We start from the raw sequence: 18,290 nt of genomic DNA, 5'->3' as shown, positions 1-18,290 counted from the left end.
ATGGATGGATTCACTCATTGATGATCTTACTCTGTCTGTCAATATTAAAAATATCAAGGTTATATTTTCACAAAAATATTTTTATGGATGCAGAAAACAGTAAATCGCTAAATAAATGGGTTTAGTTGGGTTTTCACATATAACTAACCATGAAGACTTCACTAAACACCTCCAGATCATCCCTGTGCCCTAACAGTGGTCTTTATGCCTAAAGCAGACATGCAGTCTGGACAGTGTCTCTACCGGTGAGGTCACATCCTGTCCGGGAGCAGGGGGGAGCTCTGGTGGTGGGAGGTGAGGCAGGCAGGTCAAAGGTCAGTCCCCCTCTCTCTTATGTTCTAAAGAGGAAGGGCACAAGTTATGGGCCGGGGTCACTTACTGCAGTCAGGGCTGCTGAACTTCAAGCAGACAGGGCTAATGGCTTCCGCAGTTATAAACGGCCCGAAGTGGAAATAATTAGCTTGTTTATTTGTGAAGGCAACGTGTGGTGTGCAAGCAGTGAGATTTCACGTGGGATCATCGCGGAGGGTGATCGAAAAGATCTGAGGCTTTATAAATACACCCATACGCTAGAAACACAATTTGACTTAACAGGCATTGGCCGAGTACCTCATCAATCACGGCAACAGTTCATCTACCGTTTGACCTGTATGAGCAAACAAGGCCTCTGTGAGTTCACTTCATGCTTGAGCTTCAGGCTATGGCCAGTAAAAGCGGCTCGCATTTCCAACAAAGTAAGCTGAACTCACTACATCACCAACAATGCGACATAAATCACATGTTGGTATATATTTTTTTATTATTGTTAAAGGCGCATTGTGTAACTTTTACAAGGATCTCTTGACAGAAATGCAATATAATATACATAACTATACTGTCAGTGGTGTATAAAGACCTTACATAATCAATTGGATTGTTTTATTACCCTAAAATGAGACGTTTTTATCTACATACACCTTGAGTACCCTTACACTATGATCTGTAGTGGAAGCTCCGCCTACTAATGTCACAGGTACTCTTGTCCATAGTATTGGATTCAGAACTATGTATATGTAACTGTTTTTGTTTCATTTAGAAATGCACAGCCCCGGAACCATCGTCAGTCAGAAAACGATAACAAAGTGACACGTCTCAAAGCGCCAAAAAAGCGGATGGTACTAGAAAGATGCTTTATTGCAGGATTTAGTTAAATGGTAACACTTTACTTGAAGGGGTGTTCATGAGACTGACACAACACCTTCATAATCATGACATGACACGTGAACATGAAGGAGATTTTATGCACATTTATGACAACTGTCATTTGTGCAATTGTGTCATTTCTAATGCAAAGATGACATTGTTAGAAATGTCTTTGTTATGACAACTTGACATAGAATAATTAGCAGAATAATTATCAAACTTAAGAAACTATCTAGCTTTATTGGTTAACATTACCTTAAACTGTCATTTAAATGTCAATAAGTGTTAATACTCTGTCAAATAATTTTAAATACCTTAACAAAATGCAACAGACACGTCAAAATATTATACTTAACTTTATGTATGTAAAAAATACATAAAAACTGACAGCTAACATGAAATTTTCTGACATAGAAGAAAAAACATTTAATTAATTAAATTAATTATTTTAATGTAATTAACTGTTTTTTCAGCAATATGGACCCAACACTGCATGGCTTTACCCATTATTGTACTGTTTTCATTTAATTTAATGTGAATCGGTCTCCAAATGCAGTAAGATATAATTTTGTCAATTATTATTATTATTAGTATTATTAGTATTATTATTATTATTATTATTATTATTATTATTATTACAGCCTAGTCTCACGAAATTTTGTTATATAGTCACGTAATTTTTTATTCTTTTTTTCGTGATATTATCGCGAATTTCTGTGTTTTTTCGAATTCCTGTTTTTGTTTGATTATTATGTATTGGTTACTCAACTGTTTTGTCCTATTTTCTTACCATTGTCGCTTCGGTTTAGGGTTAGATTTACATAAAATGACATCCCTACCCAAACACAACTCTAACCCTAACGCCAGGCGACATATAAAAAAAAATCAGAAAAAATAGTATAAACCAATATATAAAGTGACATTCTAATGCAAGCACCAAATCTAACCCTAAACCAAAGCGACGATGTTTAAAAATAGGAAAAAGCAGTTGAGTAACCAATACGTGATAATCACACAAAAACAGGAATTTGTTATACGATCACGAAAAAAACTCGGAAATTTGTGATAATATCACGAAAAAATAATAACAAAATTACGTGACTATATCACAAAACCCGGTGAGACTGGGTATCAGTATCAGCATTATTATTATTATTATTATTATTATTATTATTAAATGATTACATTTATTTGTTAAACACCTGGAGGAAGCTTTAAAAAACATTATGAACTGAAGAATATTTGACAGAGTATTAACACTTAATGACATATAAATGACAAATTATATTTGTACCACTGTAGTTGAGGTCAAGAAAAATAATCATGACGCTGTTATAAAACTATATAACATTAAGTATTAAAACTTAATAACATTTTAATGACGAATTTCATTTGTATCACTGGTAAAAAGTGGTAAGTTATGTTGTCTTGGTAATGTCAAGTTGTTATGACAATTTATGATGTATTGTTTTATGTCAAGTTGTCATAACAAAGACATCTCAAACAATGTCATCTTCACATTAAAAATGACATAATTGAACGAAAGACACTTAATGACAGTTGTCATAAATGTTCATAAAATCTCCTTCATGTTCATGACACGTGTCATGTCAGTCTTATGAACACCTCTTCAAGTAAAGTGTTACCAAATAAATTGTTATATTACTATTATAGGCTATTCAGCGTCATAAAGAATAGATGCACTATGAGTCAGAGACTCGGCACCCAGCTCTGAAATGACTGTTGGAGCTGGTAAATAAAGGATCCCAGATGTAACGTATACATCTTCCTCCCAAACTTTAAGAACTTCATAAACAGCATGGATCTTATTATATGTCATAAGGTTACAAGTCTATACACGCTGTCTGTACCAAAATGTTGTGTTTTTGAGTCGCGTTGCGATCGATGTCAGGAGTGAAGTCAAGCAGTTTGCAGCTTTTATCTCAGTCACAGATAAACCCGGTTACACAAAACAACACGTAGAGGGAAAAATCCTCCATTACATAAAAAATCCAAATGAGCCACTCCAGTCTGAACTTGTTGTAAACCACTCTGCTGGGTCCTGATCCAGAACAGCTAATCCTGGGTTTATCTGGATTATTCTGTGCCAAGGACACAGCTTGAGATGGTTTTCATCTCATAGTGTAGTACCCACATCTTTGAACAGATTGGATCAGACTGTGACATACGCTCTAGTGTCTGGAAAAACTTCACCATTGAGAAATATTAAGTGAGTACGGTTTCACATAGCACGCATGAGCACAAAATCATGTTTGCTATATTAGCAGATGGCAGAAAAAATAATGGTAGTTTTACATGACCACACTGAAAAAAAAATGATTCATTCAGTTTACTTAATTTTTTAAGGTAAGTGGTTGCAATCAATTTATTTAAGCTACATTTAACAAAAACATTATCTTAAAAATATTTCGTAAATTGAATAAATAATTTTTTTCATTGTACTAATTGGCTTTTAGGGTTCATGCCAGTTGAGTTTGTCCATATTTGACTTAAAAAACAGCATTTTAATGGTGTAGGCCATTCATACATGAATCACAATGATTCAATAAACTCCATCAGCAGGTTTACTTTGCTCATACCTTTAGTTTTTTAATGAACCAGCACATGACTTCACCGCACACTTTAGGTGAAAGGGCCATGATAGGTAATGGACTACCGGCTGGACAAAGTTTACGATAGACCAACACATGATCAATGCTTTTGGTTGTGCAACAAAGGCTGTGCTGTTGCATGACTATCTCATTTACAAACAAGAGAACGTCTGGAGGCCATCAGGAGTTTTGGAGGGGCTGAGGTGATGTCACTCATCACAAGAAGATCAAAGCAACTAAAGATAGAGAGAGCGGATGGGAGGGAGAGACACTCTGAAAATCTGAGTAAATAAATGATTGAAAGTGGCAAAACTCAATGCTAAGATCACATTTACGAATCTGTGTATCAGGTTACTTTAACACAACAATGATGTAGTGAAAAGGAAAAATGTTTCACAAACACACAACAATGCTGATCCACAAAACAACTAAAAATGCTGCATTAAAGGCCTAGTTGGTTTGAAAAAATATTAAAATGCTTATGTATGGCATATGTGGGTGATTCTCACAAAACCATTGAAACACCACGGCACTAATGATTTTAGCTTTAAAATGTGTAATATAGTAACATTAAAAAGCATCAGAATTAACACAATACTGTGTTCTACCTTGCACAATGTGTGATTTCAACATAAGAATTTATAATTGTACATTTTATCTCATTTTCTGCTGAAATTCTCATTACCGCAATGTGTCCGGCTGTGTTTGAACATGCGTTATGTTGTAATTTAATCAAATTAACACAAAAATATTAAGAAAAAAAATAAATGGATGTTTTGCTAGACTACTTTAGATGACAGAAATAATATTTACTGAATATTCATGTATAATATTAATGAAGAAAAATTAGGAAAATGATGTGTCCATGCCTGATGTTCTCATCCTCCGCAACACTTTTTGAGGACAGTTTAAGCACACATACAGAATTTTAATAAAGTTTGATTTTGAGTGACCAAGCACATGGACCAGTTACTTCAAGATGGCTACCAGGTAAGATAATTTTTTTACAGTTAATTTGAAATATTGTCTTGTCAGAATGCTTACACGACATTTTGATTATCATTACCGCAACAGATGCTTATTAAATGTTAATTTATTTAATAGAAGCATAATACTTTGATTTTAAATGCATGTGCAGAATCTCCAAATTATGTTCTTTCAGGTTTGTCATGTCATTTTGAAAATATGTTAGTGTTGATGTTTTCTGACTGTTGCGGTAATGAGATTTTTTAGGACTAATTTTTTAAATTATTACAAAAAGTGTTAAATGATAAGTAAAAGTTTTTGAATTAATGTTCCCATTTACTTTTTTTTTGTCTGGTGGGAAAAAAGTAAATTTAAGCAATTTTTAAATTTTCATGCTTGACATTTTTAAAACCAAGTTTTCGTGAGAATCACCCATGTATGCCAAGATTTTGCATTACAGGTTAGTAAATAATGCATTTCCGCTTACATAGAGTACTTAAATAATGTCTTTGGTTGTGCATGCCTATAGCTGAACTAGTAACATGCACAAATTTTCAAAGAATTGCATTTTTTCATCGTCATAGGAAATTTAATATATTCTGGTTTGAGGACCAATTCTACAACAGTCCTGTTTCTTTAGCAATTCAGTAAACAATTATTTTAGTATTTAAAAGAAGCATCACGTACAAATAAAACTGGTTTAAAGATTTTACATTTATTTTTTACAAAAATGTGATACTAACTATTAAAACGCAGTACTATTTCTTATTCTGTTATAAAAATAAAAAAGTGTCATTTCTACAGCACCACATACAAATTTTGTCCCGCCCTTAAACTCCATTACGTCATTAGTTGACCCCATGATACTCAAACGAACAAAACAATGTCACATTGTTTACATTTTCTAGGGGGAAATCTATCTACTGACGATTTGCTTACACCTGCCTCTGAATTGTAAGCATGAAAGAAAAATACACATTTATTACTCATAAGGTTGTCTTTTTTTAAATGTATTATTATTTTGCAAATGTAATAATTTTTTGCATCAAATTTTGTTTCAGTGTTTCTCAATAATACAGCAGGAGTTGTGGATTTATTCCCACAGCTTTGTGTTGATCATTTGAATATGCAAGTTAAGTATGGCACTCCCTTCAGCCACATTGAAAACACACAGCATGCATGTGTGCTGGAGACTGAAGGTTTTTATGGCATCTCATATGGCAGGAAGTCAAAAGCTTCTGCCATGCTTTAAACTATTGAATTTATCAGTAGTTATCAAACAATACTACACATTATTAGTCACCTAAGCAACATTAAGACTGGTTTTTCAGTTTCTCAAAAGTGATGACAGATTTGAATCGTATCGTATTTTACATTTGTGTTATAAAATGTAAGCAGCACTTACCCCGTGAAACTATTGGTCATACTGAGGTCACATGATTTGTGTTCTGGTCTACTGGCTTACAAAAGCCTTTGTTAATCTTTAAAATATTTCATTCACATCATGACCTTTTATACTCAATTTTGATTATGAAATATGTTTCTAAACTTAAAAATCTGGTCATATTTGGCACTTACCCCATGAAAAACTCACCACCCGTATAAAATTTGTTGTCTGATTGGTTAGATTTTTTGGGTAATTTCCAGAAGGTTGCTTCATGGTTGCCTACTGGCTTAAAGACACCATGGTGTTTTATTAATTACTTTTCTGTGCGCTACATTTTATTTTCAATTCATGTGCTCTCATCATATTTAATCAAAAATGTAATTTTTCTTCAGTAGAACAATAAAGGCAAACCAGCCTCTCAGTGCCACATATAGATTGGGAGGATAAAGGCCTCTTCGGCCTCGTACACACTGCAAACTTTCGGGAGTGAAAACCGCACTTAAATGCAGGAGTGAATACCCGAAATGTTCGTTACATGTCTGTACGGAACAAGACTTACTCCCAAAAATATGATGATTGACACAGAGAAAACCATAGCAACGTTCGGCTTTCTTGCGTGCTTATCACTCACAGCTTTGACCAAAATAATTTAATAGCGTTATGTTTTGCAATAAACCTCCGTCTTGACGTTGTGCATTGTACGCATTTGTGACTGTGGGTTTACACCAGACGCATGTATTTACACGTAATTACGCAATTAGTCAATGCAAAGACGCAATCAGATGCGTCCAAACGTGGGGCGATGCGAATGACGCGATATGGACGGTGCGTTTGTCGCGAAAACACTCGCTATTCACCTCAAACGCGTCTTTACCCAAGTTGAAAATATTCAACTCGAGCGAAAAATTTGCATGAAACAAAGTTAAATCCCGCGAGTAATCTAGAGCGGGTAACGCGATGTCCTGCGTTTGGTGTGTACGTAGCATGAGGCTGCTCTTGCAGTGTTGCCAGGTCCTCGCCTATTTTGTACCTACATACCGTTTTGGCGCATAACCGTTAAGGCTTTTTGGCTCTTGTGTGATGGACCCAATATTTTGATCTTTAAGGTAAAGCATTTGGATTTATTTCGGTTTATTATTACTTGTTTGCTGTTTTTCGTGCAAGATTTGGCAAGATTTGGCTTTAAGTGTAAAATACCCAACTTGTCCTTTAACTTCCTCCCCTCCTTGAAACGACCTCGCTTCACTTCCTGTCATGAGAAGTGGCACGAGGGTGGGGCTTTCGAAGACTTTTCTCTGCCTGGGAAAAGATTGCAGCGATTAGCAATTAGCAACATAGTCCAACTTCCAATGATCCAATCAGTCTGTATCAATTCTGATGTGGAAAAAAGACAATCACTACTTCCATTTCATGGGGACTTTAAAGGAGACCTTCATCCAAATATGAACATTCTGGTATTATTTACTCAACCTTACCTCAAAACAAATAATTATTTTATGATGTTTACATGGCAATGCTCCCAAAGGCACAAAATATCCATAATTAAATTATGTAATCATACAAACTGTATAATTTGGATTATTTGTGTCCACAAAAAATGAGCTTTAAAATTGTAAAGGTTAGTAAACAACATTAGGTTTCACAAAGTTTGAGCCATTATAATAGTGATAGTTAGAGGCAAATGTTTTGATCTTTGCGAAACAAGACCACGGTTATTAAAATGTGTGTAATAAGATTTAATTGATCTAAAGCAAACCACCATTAAGCCAGCAGACATATATTAAAAACAGATTTGTGTCAGAACTGTGCTCAAAATGAGACCACACTGCTGCTGGTTTTAATCCTATCAGCGGGCCCCTATCAGCGCCTCTCAAAGGGACCCGACACATTACATCACACACACATAACAACAGACTTAAGACTGTGCAAAGTTCTACACATCAGAAAGGACTTTCGCCAACACATTGTTAAACTTAAACCCATCTCTGAGATCAGGACATTCTCATAGCATCCATAAAACTGCGACAAAACTCATTACCAAACTTTATTTCATGTTGTGTCAAGGTTCACACATTCAGTAACATTCCCAGAAATTACATAAGAGGAGTTCATATGGGTTCAAGTGAACATGCAGGATAATTCACATCCACTGGCTTACAAAAGTCTTTGATTGTAATCTTTAAGATATTTGATGCCTTTTATTTCACAATTTTGATTATGAAATATGTTTCTGAACTTTTTAAATGGATGTTTCTTGTATTTTTAGATTGTATGGTGTGTGCTATGTCTTTCAACTATAGTCCCATCCATATCTAACCAGCTATCTTGTATTCAAGAATGCATATTATGGTTTGAGGGTAACTGTTGTTTGCTCTTGAATGAGAATGCTAGGCAAGACACAGGACTGTATTCATTGAAACTGTCATGTGTGCAGTACAGACGATTCAGTGATGTACAGTACGTGCACTTACTGGGTAAAGCATATGTGGCATGTCGACTGTTATAAAAAGTATTGTGTCTAGCTACAGTTTTAAAAATAAAGCTTCCTAAAATGGCCTTTGGTCAGGCTGTATGGTTCAATAAAGAAATCTTAACATCCACAGAAGCTTTCCGTTACATGAAAGGCTATCTGTGGTGTAAAATGTTTACATTAATTGACAAATTTTAATTTTTTATAGAATATCCTATTTTCATATCCTATGACATCTCACGAAAATTCATACGCATTTTAGGAGTTGGCTAATTTATATAAATCCTACAATGTGAATCATGCAAAAGCATACTATTATCATAAAAATCACCAATAACCCTTGCCTCAAATCCTAAATAACACATGGGCGAAAACCAATGCCAATTGTACAAAACATACAAAAGTAGTCGTACGAATTAACCACCTCGTAAAATATGTACAAATTGCCCTGAGATTGTGTTGGTTTTTCAATAAATATAAATCTGTGCACTTCATTTTTTTTATTCATGTGCCCTTATAATTTTTTATCAAAAATGTTAACCTCCACATCCCCTCGAAACAATTTCCCGTCTCTTCCTGTCAAGAGTTATGGCGCTAGGGGGAAGGGCTAGCTGCAGCTAATCATCCGTTGTGGCTAGAAGGGATAAAGCAACGAGCTAAATCTCATGAAATCTCGCCAGATGAGTGCTGTTTTTATCCTTATTCTACCCCCAAACCTAATCCTAAACCCAACATCTCACAAGATTAAGGTCATAGCTGTAACCCACCTAGCCAAAACCCTGATTGTATTTTATTTTTGTTTGTTTTGTTTGCAATGCCTTTAATATTTCCAACAATCCAATCAGTTCCCAATGGATGAAATCAAGTCACGCCCTATTCAGGGTTCCCACACCTACGTTAACTTCAAATTCAAGGACCTTTCAAGGACTTTCCAGGTCCAAGTAAATGTGGGGACACATTTCAAGTGAGAGCAAGATTACATCGTGTTACCTTAAAAATATATTGTTACAGTTCCCTTTCGAGGGAACTCGCGCTGCGTCACTGCAGTGACACTATGGGGACGCCTCCAAGGGAAAGTGCGTCTGGATGTGTATATCGAATTCAACCAATGGTGAGGCTTAACGACAAAGACAGGGTGACGCGGGAGCCAGGATGTATATCGCTATCTGAAATATTGCCAAAGACGGCGTTACAGAGACGCAGGCAGTATGGCAAGGTAGACGCAGTGTCTTGTTCCCTTTTCAGGGAACAACAGTTACATACGTAACCCGAGACGTTTTCATGTGTCAAACACAACTATGCAAAAAAAGCTTTTTGGTATGAAGTAACCTTCGTATACAGAAGATATAAGCATTTAAAGCGAACAGTTTAGCACGCGTGTTTAAAAAGTCTACAATTGTTATGATATTATCCTACACTACACAGGGAATAATATGGATTTTTTTTCCAGAAAACTTCTTCTATAAAATAGATTCAAGCACTTTCAATGACCTGTATCTATGTATGTATATTTTCAAAAACTTCCCAGGGCCTTGAATTTCCATCCCCAGATTCAGAAACTTTCAAGGATTTCAAGGACCCGTGGGAACCCTGCCTATTTTTTCCTTATTTCAGAAGCAGTTTTGCTTGGATATACATCACAATAGGGAAATAGAGACAATGTTATTTGGCGAATGAAAAATCGTTCCTTTATGGCATCCCTGCACTTTTACTTTCTTATTTTTAATGTGCATGATGAATGATTACAAACAGCACAATAAACCACACAAACAGGTTTTAGTTAAAACATCACATTTATTTTCCATGAAATCACGGATAGCAGTCAGCAACCCAAACACTCTTACGCCGTCCAAACAGGAGTGTTTTAAAAGTAAAAGAAAGTTAAAATACAATCATAATTGTACAAATCGACAATAGATTACTCTGTGACAATAAAACAGGTGTGGTGTATGGGACGCAAAAGTTAACGCCCATCTGGGTTCCAGAAGTTTTTTTACATTTCAGTTTTTTAGATTAACTAAATCTGTCATGGTTTTATATAAATCTATAAAGACTCTCCAATATCCAACCCCACATATTTGCAGTTTATTACAAAATATACAAATTACAGTGTGTAGGCCAAGTTTGTAGACTAAAGACTTAATTTTCTCCCCATACGAATCATTGAAATATTCAAAGATCATAGTAAGTTCATACACATTTATGATTTCCACTGAAGTAACTCTTATTTCTGAGTAACCTTGAAGTACATGGTCATCGTGTCTTGAAAGACATAGATGTTCAAAATAATTTTGTCTGAAGACCAAACAGACCGAATTTTTACTTTTGGAACCCTCCTCCTGTTGCGCTCTGTTGTTTTTGGTTGATGTCTGACTGACTGACTGAATCTGGGCTTCTGAATAATGAGAAGCAAATTCAACAAATCTCATTGGCCGCTGGTTAAACAAGAGGGTGCGGCCAAATAACTTTGTATTAAACATGGCACATTACAAATAGAAAAAAGACAGTTAAACAAAGATTTGGCATTAACAAACGCAAATTGGACCTGTCGCTTATAACCTTTCACCTTTATGCAACTCATTTCATGCAAAGCCCAAATTAAACACAATTTGTTTCACATTGCAAAGACAAAAGTGTTCATTTACACTTGATGATCTTAATGAATCAAAATGATCAAATAAAGGCACACAATGAACATCTGCTTCATTTCAGTACAAAGCTTTGGGATATGAATGAACCTTTTTTGGGTTGCCTCTAGAGATGCACAGATATAAAATTTTCCCACCGATTGTTCAGACTGATATCTGCCGATACAGATAGTTTGGGGGTTATATAAACTTGCATTAACTACATTCTGAAGATTAAATTCATTTTCATGTTATTCATTTATATAATGACCTTTAATATTGAACAATAAACATTACATTTATTGCATTTTCTTGTTCTCTTTTGATTGACAGGATATATCGGCCATGACTATCTGCAGTTTTTAAAGAAATTTTGTTAGCCGCTTTTATCAACCGATGTGATTATATCGATGCATCTCTAGTTGCCTCTTAATATGCTTTAAAAAAAAGTTCACCAAAATACTTAAAATTTTTGAAGAACCATCAGCATGCTGGGATCAATAACATGCGACCTGGATATTCATGCATTTTTCGGGTAGGCGACATGGCTAAATAAATATAAAGTATATAGTGTTGCACCATATTTGGTTATAAAAACAAAAGCAGTAGATGATTTTCAAAACCATAATAAAATGTCTTTTTTTCAGTCCATCAAGAACTGGGAATAACCAGCACTGTTCGAATTCCAGTAAAGCGATTGAAGAAATGATTCAATGTTCAAACGTACTGAGGTTGAAATACTGAGAAGCTATCAGTATCATTACACATTTGCTCTCGTGGACACTCTACCGAGTCTTATCATCCATACGAGTACTATAAAGTTTTCCAGTGTCTATCAGATTCTTCATTCCTCTATGATAGATCTGCTCCATTGTTGCTACTGTATGCAGATATATTTTTTCCACCATGACTTTGAGATTATTTTGATTTTATCAGCAGTACTGTTGACCTTCCGTTCTCTCCTTGCTCTCCGGTCTGAATGTCGGAGGCCTACGGAGATGGCGGCGTCGAACACCTCCTTCAAGTTTTTCTGTGTGAGGGAGGAGCATTCCACGTAGGCTACCGCTCCGACTTTGTCCGCGAGCACGCGGGCGTCCTCTTCCGGGACGGGTTGCTCGCGTCTGCGTGCCAGTTCGATGAGGACCTTGACGTCCTGGCGCAGGTCGCACTGGGTGCCCACCAGCAACACGGGTGTGAGGGGACAACGGCGGCGAATCTCCGGTACCCATTTCTCGCTGACGTTCTGGAAGGAGGCGGGGCTAACCACACTGAAGCACAACAGGAGGACGTCGGTTCGCGTGTAGCAGAAGTGACGCAATTTATCGAATTCGTCCTGTGATGAGAGAATAAAAGAGGGGGTAAATGTGATGTACAAACAACTCGATGACTCCTCAATCAAGATGCACCTATTCATTTAAAAGAAACGCTACACCAAATAATGAATATAATATCATTTATTCACCCCAACCTGTATGACTCATGAAATTATATGTTTATTTAGTGAGGAAAAGCAATAAAAATCTTCTCGTTTTCCATGCATCTCATGGCGCAAGCGAATAATAAAATTTTCATTTCGTAGTGATTACCAAAGCACATCATTACAGACATTATTTACATGGTTGCGCAAGTAAAATCCTTGTGAGGCCTTCTCAAAAATCATTTACAGGATCCCAAATTGTTATTCAAACAATAAAATCTCTTAAGCCACTCTGGGGAGTTTTATAATTCCCCCGAGCAATTAAACGAAATTACAGGCTGGCGTTTGCAAAGAACATTGCATGTGGAACGTGCAGCGAGCACTTTAATCTTTAAAACTCGGCCAAAGTTTTTAACTCTGGCACACCCTGTCCCGTTCACGCCGTACATGAAAACATAAATCAGAGGAACATTTGGAGAACAGCACTTCTCTCTCGCATCTATGTTTTCAATACCTTTGTTTTATCTTGCTTTGTTTTACAAACTTCTCGGATATGAATTACTTTCTCAAATGTGTCTCTACATACTGCCTCACTGACATTTAACATGCATTCAACATATGCTTTTATCCAAAAGGTATACATTTTTATCAATATGCATGAACCTATGACATTTTGCACTGTTAATGCAATGCTATACATGAGACACAAACAGATATCGTATGATTGAACGTTTAATCTGGACACCTGCAAAACATAATTGGAATATACTAAATCCGGTTTGATTCCACAAGCGAGAGACTTTTGTTTCCCTGTAAAACTATCCTTTTGTTTTTCTGCTTTTGGCTATGTTCGTTCCTTATATGAAAGACTGCGGTATAACCTACTTTAACTGGTTCGCCAAGCTTGTCCCTGCATTGGTGTATAAAAGGATTTATTGTTTATGTACTAAAAGGGCGAAGTCTGTCTTTGTTCGGAAATTGAATTCAAACAATACAGTGGAAATTTGAATCGATTCAATGAATAAAATCTTTTGACATGCAAACACGCCGCACTGGAACATGGAAATTATTTGAAATCTAGTTACACAACTGAAGCTATTAACAAATGGCATTAAAATGTTTGGCGTAAGAAGCGATGCTCGGAGGTACAACCGGCGGTTGCGCGGTACTTTGTCTAAGCCTGTGTGAGCTCCAATAACTACGGTGCCAATAGCTTGAGGATTGTTCCCTTCACCTTTATGATTTCCTCACAGTATGGTGTCAGCTCTGATCTTATCCGATTGCTAGGCGTTTGGCATTTCAATCACTTTCCAAATCCTCTTTTCAGCAAGCAACAGAAGGGAATTTGATTCTGATGCAAGACATTCAAATGAAATGGAAACAAACGTGAGAAAATAGGAACGACTGGAAAATGTGAGGTAACGCAAGACCCACTTTTCGTAAATGCTGGAGGCGAACATACACTTTTTTTAAAAGGGTTTATTCGCAGTGATGTCATACATTCTCAGAAAAAGGTACAAAATTACCTTATGCTCTTAAACATGCTGGGTTATTTTTAACCCCACATTGGGTCAGATGGGTCGAGCCCAGCAGTTGGGTTAAATTAACCCAGAAAATATTTATAATTCACCCAACAATGGGTTAAAACAACCAAGCACAGGTTCAATTACAACCCAATAGTCTGGGTTTGACCCAACGCTGGGTTAAAAATAACCCAGCATTTTTTATCATGGGTTCACGCCTGCCGTGTTTAAGGCGTTCATTTCGCATCTACCATGTCTAGTTTGCCGCTTGAACATTTTGAGTTTACTTGCTTCATTCGTGCGTGAAAACCGCGAGTGAAATTCTAGTCATCGAGACAGTCATGCGGAAATTTGCGTCATGGGAGGGGCTTCTCCGACTCCGATCGCTTCCTGTAATCACATCACTACTAGAGCAAGCTCCTGATTGGTTAATGCGGCGCGTTTTTCCGCCAAAGTTCAAATTTCGGCAAAGTTCGGCAATGCTCAATTTGCGCCATTTGCAAACTAGACGCGTGAATGAGGCGAAATCGAGAACGCATCTTCACATTGACTTAACATTAAAATCACTCGTGCTTGACGCCTCTACCGCAACTGGTGTGAACGCAGCAATAGAGTGTATAGACTGTTTCATCGGGCGCACGTGCGGTGACGCGATAAGCTTCTGGTTCGAACTTTACTTCTGGTTTGTGTTTGTTTAATAGTCTGACTACTTGCTGAAACCGAACTCTTAAACACAAACCTAGTCGAAAATAACAAAAGTTTTGGGTTCTTATGTAATCTGCGTGTTGTTTATTTTACTTCTTATATAAATAAACTACTTTAAAAGGACTTTGTTGTTACTTATTCTTCCCAGAGTTAACCGGAAGTTACGTGATAACCACGAAAGCTGCATGTTTATGTTGTTACTGCTGAAACGTCTATAAAAAAAGGTCCTAATATGTACCTTTTAAGTACAGATATGTACCCTTGAGGTGCCAGTATGTACCTCTACGGTACCAATATGCATGATTTAGGTACAAAAGTGTACTTTTTATAAAGGTACCACCCCAGTGACAACTTTTGTACCTTCATGTACATTTTTCTGAGAATGTAGGTGAACCATTTTTGGTTCTCCAAGAGAGTCAAATATACTTTAAACTTCATTTCTTTTTTAGCTTTTAATAGTCTGTAGTACTTTCATTCACTACAAAACCGCTTTGTAGCTTGAAAGCATACGCAGATGTTAAAGGTCCTTTATGGACCCATACAGTCTGAAAAAGAACACTTAAGGAAACTTTATTTTTAGGATAGTAAGTGGCGAGATCCCATTCGTATTGTTTAAACATTTGACTAATTTATACACCAATGTGAAGGTGCACTTAAGCTCTTACCTGTCCAGCAGTGTCACACAGCTGAAGTCTGACAGGCTGACCATCCACCTGTACAACCGCTAAAAAAAGAAAAAATAATGAGTCACTTTACTCAAAAGACAAACACACACCTGTTTCCATTGAGTCACCTGACATTGTGAACAAAAGCAGGCCTTCACATATCATAAAAGTGCTCAAGCTTTGTAAAAGCAATACAAACTTTGTCTAAGACTGAAATTTCAATTGCTAATTCATAATTTTGACCTTGATCATGGAGTCACAGAATAAAATTAATTTGATTCACGAATGAAAGTCACTAAAAAGATTTGTTCAAAAATCCACAATCACTTCTTTCATGCAGCAAGGATGCCAAGATTAAGGACTTAAATTTCAGTTTGCTGGTGTATTGATAATTCTGGGTGTCGCTTATCTCAGCCTTTCATTCATTGTATAAAGAAATCTGTACAAAATCGATGGGAAAGTAAGTTAATTCCAACATGCCACTGTAAAGTGAACTATGAAACACAATAACCGAGATCTTGGTGATATGCCACTTCAAAGCGTTTTAGCCTTTAAGGAGCCATTGTGTAATTGTCTCCAAATCCCCGTCATATGATCCCTAATTCAGCCCCTTTCTCCCCAAAGTGCCACCTGTTGAATTGCGTAACTGCTCTGAAATCAGTCTGCAGATGCCAGATCTTGTTCCAGGGGTTGAGGATGACATCACCATGGTGAACCAGCATACAATATCAGCTCAGAGATTTTGCAACAAGTGGACCCAACGGATTTTATAAGCCGGATTTATAGGTCAGGCGTAGTTGCGCAAGAGCTTTACACATAGATAACACAAAGACATGCTTGTGGGGGACTACTGGAGATATGAACAATGACAACTAGACAAAAGCCATTCATAATCGAGGAGAAAAATCTTAAACATTCAATAAACAAAAGAACTATTATGTTTTTATAGTATTATTATTACAATTATTATTAAAGCAATACATAATACTACATGTTGTAATGTAAAGGGCTTTAATACTTTACTAGCAGGTATTGTTTGTTTGTGTTTGTGTAGATAATGCATTTATGTCATGTGTCCTATTCTTGTACAGTAATTTTACACTTAGTATTTTTGACCACACAACTCCGTATTAGGTCTGTAGCCCACAGGGGTCTCCCCAAACTTTCAAGATGACTTAATCATTTAAAACAAGACAAAACAAGCATTAAAATAAGCTAAAATAGGTGTTTTATATCAAACATTTAAATTAATAAGGTAGAAATTGTGAGAGTGGAGGCTGTTTTGGACAATGAAGGGGCTTTAAATCAAAAAGGGTTAAGGTTCATTTTAAACAACATGCGTTTTATTATTCTTATCATTTTGCTATCCTTTAGTTTACGCACAGCATTTATGGCCCCATAATAACTCAAAAACTATGCAAAGCACTTTAACAACTCAGACACATACGTAGTTGGTCGAGACGTTGTCTAATGCTGTTAAATGAGGCTACTTCCAATTTTTTTATATAGATCAGAACGCGTTCAGTGCGCAACACTTGCGGCGCGCGCATTTGTAAACTGCACTCACCTGAGAAGTCGTCAAAGGCTGTCGGCACGTATTTCGTAGGATATCCGTTCGTCGTGTAGCTGACAATCAGGCTGGTTTTCCCCACGGCTCCGTCGCCGAGAAACACGCACTTTAACAGCCTGCCCTGTCCGTGCGCGAGGCTGGGAGTTCTGGGTTTGTGCGGCGGTACCGGAGGCGCCATCAGGTTACTATAATCCATTTGCGTTCAGGCGCGCAGCTTGAAGGGACCGCGGGTTGATGGCACACTCCTAAAGGAGTGACCCGAGATAAACACATGAGAATGAGAGCACGTATCTGCACTTGTGAATAGTCTACGAGCTTTGCGTAAATGATCCTGGTCCAGTAGTAAGGGTCCTGTATGACCACTGTATCCACAAACGCCAACTCTCCTTAATACACGATCAGCACGTAATAGTGAGAGTACGGGGAGAGGCAGCTTTTATAGTCAACCCTCATTAGACTAGCTCCTCCCCTTCTCAAGACTTTTGAAAACACGCGCGGATCAACTTCTCCAACCCTGTGCCAATGGAAACAATGGTAAGGGTATAATGATAAAAATCTTGGTAATAATTGGTTATATCTATTAGTCACGTTTGTTAATTAGGGATCATAGTTTTGTAAATAAATAGGTTACTTTATCGGCCTGTATTTGTAAGGAACTTTTAACCCTTTATGTTGCTTTCTGTTGTTATCAAAGATAATGTAAAGGTAAGAAAAAAAACTTTACTCTGAAGTGTGTTAATTACTATTTTAAAATAATACATTTGAAAAGATAAATCTGTAACTAATTTTAATTGTAAGTTTATGAAAATTAAATAGGCCTAATAAAATGAAAATGTTTGTTTGTTTAGAAATGTTTAATATTTATAGTAAATGACAATTCATCAATGGCAAAAAAAGTTAAATAAATTACTATTAATGTTATAGTTTGTTACCATTGAACAGCAATATTTGCTTGAATTTTTGGCAAACTTTTGTGGGCCATTATAGTGCTAAACAGAACTTTGCTGCCACTTGGTGGTGCATTTCTCAAATAACCTGACAAACGATCAGGATGTGTAGATATTAGATTCAATAACTAGAAAATAACCATTCAAAAAACACATTTCCCCAAAGCTATATTGTTTTACAAAGTGATACCGATACAAATTAACTCATTCCCCGCCGGC

The 18,290-nt window shown here is 36.5% G+C and overlaps 1 protein-coding gene across 2 annotated transcripts; it reads right to left on the bottom strand.

The window, feature by feature from the left end:
• Positions 1-10,391: 10,391 nt before the first annotated feature.
• On the bottom strand, positions 10,392-17,545 carry rhoub (ras homolog family member Ub). Of its 2 annotated transcripts, XR_008642329.2 has the most exons (4): positions 17,122-17,545; positions 15,555-15,613; positions 11,726-12,577; positions 10,392-11,672 (listed from the first exon to the last, which is right to left on the bottom strand). XR_008642329.2 is itself a non-coding variant. In XM_055196002.2 (3 exons), the coding sequence occupies exons 1-3, from the start codon at positions 17,318-17,320 to the stop codon at positions 12,122-12,124; spliced, it is 714 nt and encodes a 237-aa protein (XP_055051977.2). In that variant the 5' UTR covers positions 17,321-17,545; the 3' UTR covers positions 10,392-12,121. The 2 variants fall into 2 exon arrangements, 1 of the variants encoding a protein (XP_055051977.2); XM_055196002.2 differs by having other exon boundaries at positions 10,392-12,577.
• Positions 17,546-18,290: the final 745 nt, after the last annotated feature.

The sequence above is a fragment of the Misgurnus anguillicaudatus genome, chromosome 24 (assembly GCF_027580225.2).
Source record: "Misgurnus anguillicaudatus chromosome 24, ASM2758022v2, whole genome shotgun sequence".
Taxonomy (NCBI): Eukaryota; Metazoa; Chordata; class Actinopteri; order Cypriniformes; family Cobitidae; genus Misgurnus; species Misgurnus anguillicaudatus.
Note: the sequence above shows the minus strand (reverse complement) of the source record. Positions and strands in the feature narration are given on the sequence as shown.

What these genes read in the sequence shown, in the direction of transcription:
- rhoub (XM_055196002.2), bottom strand. Translation starts at nt 17,320, where the DNA reads ATGGATTATAGTAACCTGATGGCGCCTCCGGTACCGCCGCACAAACCC. An exon ending in AGCCTTTGACGACTTCTCAG is followed by an intron (nt 15,614 to 17,121) that starts GTGAGTGCAGTT and finishes TTCTTTTTTTAG; the next exon opens with CGGTTGTACAGGTGGATGGT. An exon ending in TGTGTGACACTGCTGGACAG is followed by an intron (nt 12,578 to 15,554) that starts GTAAGAGCTTAA and finishes CTCTCATCACAG; the next exon opens with GACGAATTCGATAAATTGCG.